The sequence below is a fragment of the Tarenaya hassleriana genome, unplaced genomic scaffold (genome assembly GCF_000463585.1).
Source record: "Tarenaya hassleriana unplaced genomic scaffold, ASM46358v1 Cleome23, whole genome shotgun sequence".
Taxonomy (NCBI): domain Eukaryota; kingdom Viridiplantae; phylum Streptophyta; class Magnoliopsida; order Brassicales; family Cleomaceae; genus Tarenaya; species Tarenaya hassleriana.
This window is the reverse complement of record NW_010965625.1, coordinates 250995-257241: the sequence shown is the minus strand read 5'-3', so window position 1 is coordinate 257241 and position 6247 is coordinate 250995. Positions and strand designations below refer to the sequence as shown.

Sequence of the window (6247 nt, the reverse complement as noted above, 5' to 3'; positions counted from 1 at the left end):
TTTTTATTCATACAAAGCTTTTATTTAATTATTATTTACTTTGTTTTGTTTTGGCAAATTAGTGGTTCTCATTTCCGGGTCAATGCTAAATTGTACTCAAATAATTTTTTTGTTCTTTTTACTCTTCCTAACGAGATTGAAAATCATATTAAATCTCATATAATTTCTACGATAAATGAATATTTATTCAAAAGAACAGTTCATAATTTTATTTTCATCTATAAACTGAGAAAAAAGAAATACAAGTGAAAAAAATATTCATTTGAATGTTGACACTTTTTTTTGGCAATGTTATTAGTTTCTACTGGAAAAATATTTTTAAAAAATTCATGTCTTAATTAAGCATATAAGTTTGGTGGGTCCACGTTATTTACCCCCTTTCATTTTTTCCGAAATTTTTTTACGGAAATTTAAATAATATATTAGTATAATTTGTCTGCTCCTCAGATTACTCCAAACATTAAATTACAAAAAGAAAGTTTGAAATTTTAAAATAATAAAGATAATCAAAGGCAAGAAAGAACAATAAAAAAATCTAAAAATTCCTAAATTTATAATTTGGAGTAATATTAATTCCTAAACTTGTAGAGGTGCCTATTAATTCCCAAACTTATATGGAACCGTTTAACAAGTTCAGGATTTAACGTGTTCAATTTTGCAAATTTGGGAATTAATAGACACCTTTACAAGTTTAGAAATTAATATTACTCCAAAATACAAGTTCAGAAATTTTTAGGGTTTTTTCCCTTTATAAAAAGATTACAAACAGAGCCTAAGAAACCACGCATTCGTAATAAGCAAAGCATAACATCAAAACAAACCGCGGTGCACAAATAAAAAAACACACACTTGAATAATGCACAAACCTCGGACCGTTAACTATTAGGCTACTTTTAAACCCTAAATCTGCCACTTGCTACTCTGTGCATCACAACAGACCGGATTTTCATCAACCATATCATCATTTACAAACTTCGATCCAATTTTTTTTAAAAAAAAAGATTTGAAAGGTTGCAGAGTTTCTGCAAGAAGAAACATGAAAAGTTCATTAGTAGTACACATCATTGGCCCGATTTTTTTCGGGGTTATAGAGGCCAATGCGAGTTTTTTGGGAAGGCGAGGGTGTACCTTATAAGCATTTCCTGTTGATGAAAGAGAAGTAAGCTATCCTACAATGGGGACAGGACGGAGCGGAACTACTTCTGTCTCATGTGATGGCGTTATTGCCTTCCGCCTTGTCCTTTCTGTTACCAGATGCAGCCACATAATGCCCATGCTTTTAAATTCCCGTGTCCAGGGTCTGAAGTAGAAAAATAAATGGGCAAAAATATTGCAAAATGTGGGAAAAGCAAGAGAAAATTCACAAGACCTAGCATGCGATTCGAATGGATGTTATGGTGAAAATACCTGACTGAAATCATCATCAGGTTGGCCACCTTCTGCTTCAGATGCAGATCGACAAGTGCCATCAACGAAATCCGTAGCGTTGGAACCTACCACAGGATTTTCCGAGCATTCAACATTGTCGGGATCCGGAATGCTGTCAAGTACCAACGTTTCACAACTCAGTTTCGTGATTTTCACCACGTCGCTGATCACTAACACGCCGCTCTCCCTAGCACTTGTCCGTGTTTGGCTTGATGATGGCAGTTCATGTCTGTCCTCAGCCATTTTCGGGGGACTTGATATTACACTGAGAAAAGGAGATCAAAGGTTCAAACTTGAGGAGAAAAGTCGATACTCCTAAATTTAAGACGAATAATTCATATTACGTATAATTATATACCTCTGAGAGTCAACTTCAAGTGATGTACTGAGGATGTCATCTTGTTTCCTCCTCTTGTTACCATTCCCGAACTGCATTACAGATGGGTTAGTTGTGCCATTGCCTGATGTATCAACTCTTCTTTTCCTTCCACCTTTAAGCCTTTCACCAGCCTCAACTGGTTCCTTACTGTGAATCTTTTCTGGCTTGCCGTTCTCGCCATCTCTTTTTAATGAATCTAACAAATGCCTTCCTTCTTGCTGCAGGGAAGATTTCTCTGCAGGATTCTTCGAAACCAGTTTGCGGAATCGATTTATCCATGACAATGGAGTAGAGGCTGACAGAGACGAATCATTCTGTCTTTGTTGCATAGAAGAGTTATGACCATTACCATTATTCACGGCTCCAACCTCATTCTGTAAATCGGGTTCCTCATCCCGGATGGCAATCTTCTGCTTCAAAGCAGAAACCTTAGACAAGCTCCGCTCTAAATTAGAGATCTGCATCTTAGCCATGGACATACCATCTAAGGCCCCTTTCAGATTTTCCAACTTCTTGAGTTCTTCAGCCTCACGTTGGATTTCTTCTCTTTCAGCACGAAGCAGTTCCCTTTGCTTCTGTAGCTTTTCTCTTTGAACCAGTAACGCTTCAACCGAATCCTTTAACTCAGCCCATTCTCTCTCCCTCCGTTCACGATCCAATTTGATCTCCAACCTCTCAGCATCCAGTCTCCTTAATTCCACAGTGACCTGTTCCAATTCTTTTTCTGCCATTTCCTTGTGGGACTGGATACGTTCGCATTCCGACTTCTTCTCCTGCTCGAAAGCCTTCTCTCTCTCCCTCATGTTATTTTCTAATTCTTCTCGTTTCCTCTCAATACAGTATTCCAGCTCCCTCTTCTGCATCTCAATACCCAACAGGAGTTCAGCACGCTCTCGCTGAATTTTGCTAAGCCACTCAGAATGTTCATGCACCATCTTATTCATGAATTCTTCACGCTCATGATTCAGTAATTCCATATCATGCTTGTGCTGATTTCTCAATGCATCCCTCTCTTGTCTGAGATTATCACGTTCATCCTTCAGATACCTGGATAAAGAGTCTCTTTCACGAGCAATATGCTCTGCTTCTTTTCTAAGCTCTTCCCTCTTCACATCAATGTGCTCCCACTCAGCTTCAAACTTGGCTTTCTCTACCTTCATTCTATCAGCTTCAGCCATCAATTCAAGCTTTTGAGCCCTCACAGCATCCAGCTCTTCCTTGAGTTTCATTTCCAGAATTGTTAATTCGCTTGTCTCACTCTTCAAGGCTTCGAGCTTCTCCGTTGTGCAATCAACGTGCTTTTTCTTGGCTTCTAACGAAGACAAAGAGTGTTGAAGATCTAGTCTCATTTTGCTAATCTCTTCCTTCTCATTCTCCAGAAGGGATGCCTTAAGGTTGAATTCTTTCTCTGTAACACTCAATTTCTTTTCTTTCTCGTCAAGAATATTAAACCTCTCTGTTACATCTTTTTCTTTCTCTGCCAGGACCTTCGATTGAACTTTCAATTCATGCTCCTTTTCACTAACTAGGTCTTCTCGTTGACTGATATCAACCTCTCTTAATTCCCAAGCTCGTCTTTTGCTCTCAATTTCATCTTCCGCCAATTTGTGCTTACTTTCCAATTCTGCTTCAGCTTCAGTTCTTCTCTTCCTCAGAATATTTTCCTGATTGGCTAAGACCTTCTGAACTAGTTCCTGCACCGATGGTTTGGAAGACTTTTCATTAGTTTTCTCACAACAAAATAGTTTTGTTTCAATAAAGAATACTAAAGGTACCTGCAAATACAAGAGTAATTTGAACAACAAATCGAAGACTAATGAAAGATAACTACAAGGTATGCTTTATAGAATTGAGGAAGTGGGGTAAAGTCAAATGGAGCAATAACTCACAGATTCCTTGCTCGCAAGTTTTTCTTGAGCAACAAGCAGCTCTTGCTCCTTCTTGTTCAATGAAGCTTCTCTCTCAAAGACAGCCTAGTTTACCCCAAAAGGAAAGTCAGAAAAATCTCATGCAACAGTAGAAACTTGTACGCAGAGACATTTTTCCGATTGCTGAAAAGCATCAAACAGAAAATTTAAACAGCAAATACTAATGTGCATATAGACCTCTCCTCTTCTTTCCATGGAAGCCAGAGCAAGCTCCAAATCTGATTTCTTGTCCCTTGAGGCTCTATGTTCCTCCTCAAGCTTGGTCCTTGCAGACTCGAATTCCTTTTCAAGTTGTGCTAATTCTTGTGATCTACCAAATATGTGTTCTTCTCTTTGATTCAGTGAAACTTGTGCTTCCAATAACCTCTCATGCTCTTGCTGGAAACTCTTTTGCCTTTCACTTAAAGTTTGCCTTTCCAGAATAACTTCTTTCTCTTTAGCTTCAGACCTAAAGCATGATAACAAAGAGACAGTGAAGGCCCATAAAATATGTCTAAATTATTTTGCGTCTAAAACTGTGATAGGACGAATCCCACTAAGCACATAAAAGAATAAGTGACAGTGTGAGAATGAAATGACACAAATGAGACATACTCAGATATGAAAGATGCAAGCCGCCTAGCAAGATCATCTTCACGCCCTTCAACTTCCTTCAGCTTTCTCTCTGCAATCCGATGACAGCGGGTAGCTTCTGATTGTAAAGCTTCTGCTGCACGTATCTTCACTTCAGCTTCTGCATATTTCTTCTGAGCATCTTCGATCATGATTTGAGCTTCAGACAATTTATTCGCAGCAGCAACTTTTGTCTCGGCACATTCTGCACGCATTTCATGCAAAGTCTTCTCCAACTGAGGCAAAAAGTAAAAGTCAACATGCAGACCATAAAGGAAAGGAAAAAAGATTAATCTTGGCTTTTAAATATGAGATTGTCTTACACTAGCAATACATTCTTTCGCAATCCCTAAATCTTTCTTCAAACTCTCTTCCCGTCTCCTTGCTTCAGCCAAAGCAGAGGCATATGCAGATTGATCACGCTTATGTGATAGTTCTGCCTCTTCCGCAGAGGCCTTAACCTCCTCATACTTTGATATCAACTCCTTTTTCTCCAACAGAAGAAGGCCCATGTTGTGTTGGTAGTCATACACCTACATCCAATTTCATCAGCTAAATTTGATCCATCTAAAGATTCATAAGCCTCGTATATTGACAACAGACAGGGAAAATCTAAACCATATATTGCCCACAGTAAATAAGCGCAAAAGAGGAACAAAAATGGAAAAGCAGATTCACAAAAGGAAAACAATCATTCCAAAAGGCCAAAAACTGATGGCAACCAATGACTTTCAAGATCCGACTGAATGAAGGTAAAGGTTTTGCCAACAAAAGGGCCAAGCTACAGATTTTGCCGCCGATCGGCCGATGATCTTGCTTAAAGAGAATAAATTAGTTGCCATAATGATTTCGAACATCTTAGTTCAATACCGTCCAAAGCCTTTTCAACCTCCTATTGAATGAAAACAAAAGGTTTACCAGCAAAACGGCTACAGATTTCACCATAGACGACTCGATTTTTCAAGGGTATTCACAAAAGCGATCTGTTATCCATTACCTCTCCCCGGACAAGTACTACATTCACATCAAATAAAGAATCAAACTCTCAGATATTTCTAATTTTGGACAACGAGTTAGCCTCCGTAATGATTCGACTCCATAGTAGGAATTACTCTAGTCAACACATTTTCATGATCCTAACAAAAAAGCATCCATAACTCAGAACTTGACAACCGGAAGAAAAAGACACCCAGAGAGAAGAACACGGATAAAGGTAATTGGTAAAAAAAAAACGGAGAAGCAAAGCAAACCTCGGATTCCAGCTTAGCGATGTAAGCGATGAGAGCGGCTTTGTCCCTCTGCTTGATCGATTCTTCGTCAAACCCAGCCTCTTTGAGCCGATTCCACAGGGCTTCATCGCTCAGCGAGCTCTTCAAAATCCTAGACCCAGGCGTGACCGACAAACCCCTCGTCACCGCGAATCTCCCCGACCGAGGAGTTGCCATCTAACACTACCACGATCGCCGACACGACGGAGAGAGAGAAGAAAAAACCTAGATCCTTGAACTCCGATTGAACACTACGATTGTTCTCTCCGTAATTCGCGGCTCTTCACTCTGTTCTTCGACCTTTTCGCTCCTCTCTGGAGACGGAAAACAGGAAGAATTCTCTGTCAGTGAATCTGAGAGAGGTCTCTCTTTTTTTTTATACATATATATAGCCTTTTCTAAGTCAAAGGAAGCCTGTTCGAGTAGTCAAAGCTGAAACGACGACGTATCGATGCTTCTGGAATTGGTAAGGCGCCTTCGAAAAAAATTAAAATCTGATTTAGCGCTAAAATAAATACGGAATCATGTTTAAATTAGTGATTAAATGCTAATTATAAGATTATTATGGTAATTAAATATTACGATCCGTGTAAGCCCAAGGATGAGCTGTCTCTCTGTCCTTCGTGCACAAA

At 39.1% G+C, this 6247-nt stretch overlaps 1 protein-coding gene across 2 annotated transcripts; it reads right to left on the bottom strand.

Annotated features, from left to right (window-relative positions):
* Nucleotides 1–715: 715 nt before the first annotated feature.
* LOC104815216 (protein CROWDED NUCLEI 4-like) lies at nt 716–5956 on the bottom strand. 2 transcript variants are annotated; one of them, XM_010543534.2, is made up of 9 exons: nt 5598–5956; nt 4671–4880; nt 4330–4583; nt 3913–4183; nt 3697–3780; nt 1787–3501; nt 1408–1693; nt 1129–1300; nt 716–1022 (listed from the first exon to the last, which is right to left on the bottom strand). In XM_010543534.2, exons 1-8 carry the CDS (start codon nt 5790–5792, stop codon nt 1280–1282), a joined length of 3036 nt encoding a protein of 1011 aa, XP_010541836.1. In that variant the 5' UTR covers nt 5793–5956; the 3' UTR covers nt 716–1022; nt 1129–1279. The 2 variants fall into 2 exon arrangements, with proteins under 2 accessions (XP_010541836.1, XP_010541835.1); XM_010543533.2 differs by having other exon boundaries at nt 1129–1244.
* Between the last annotated feature and the right edge of the window lie 291 nt (nt 5957–6247).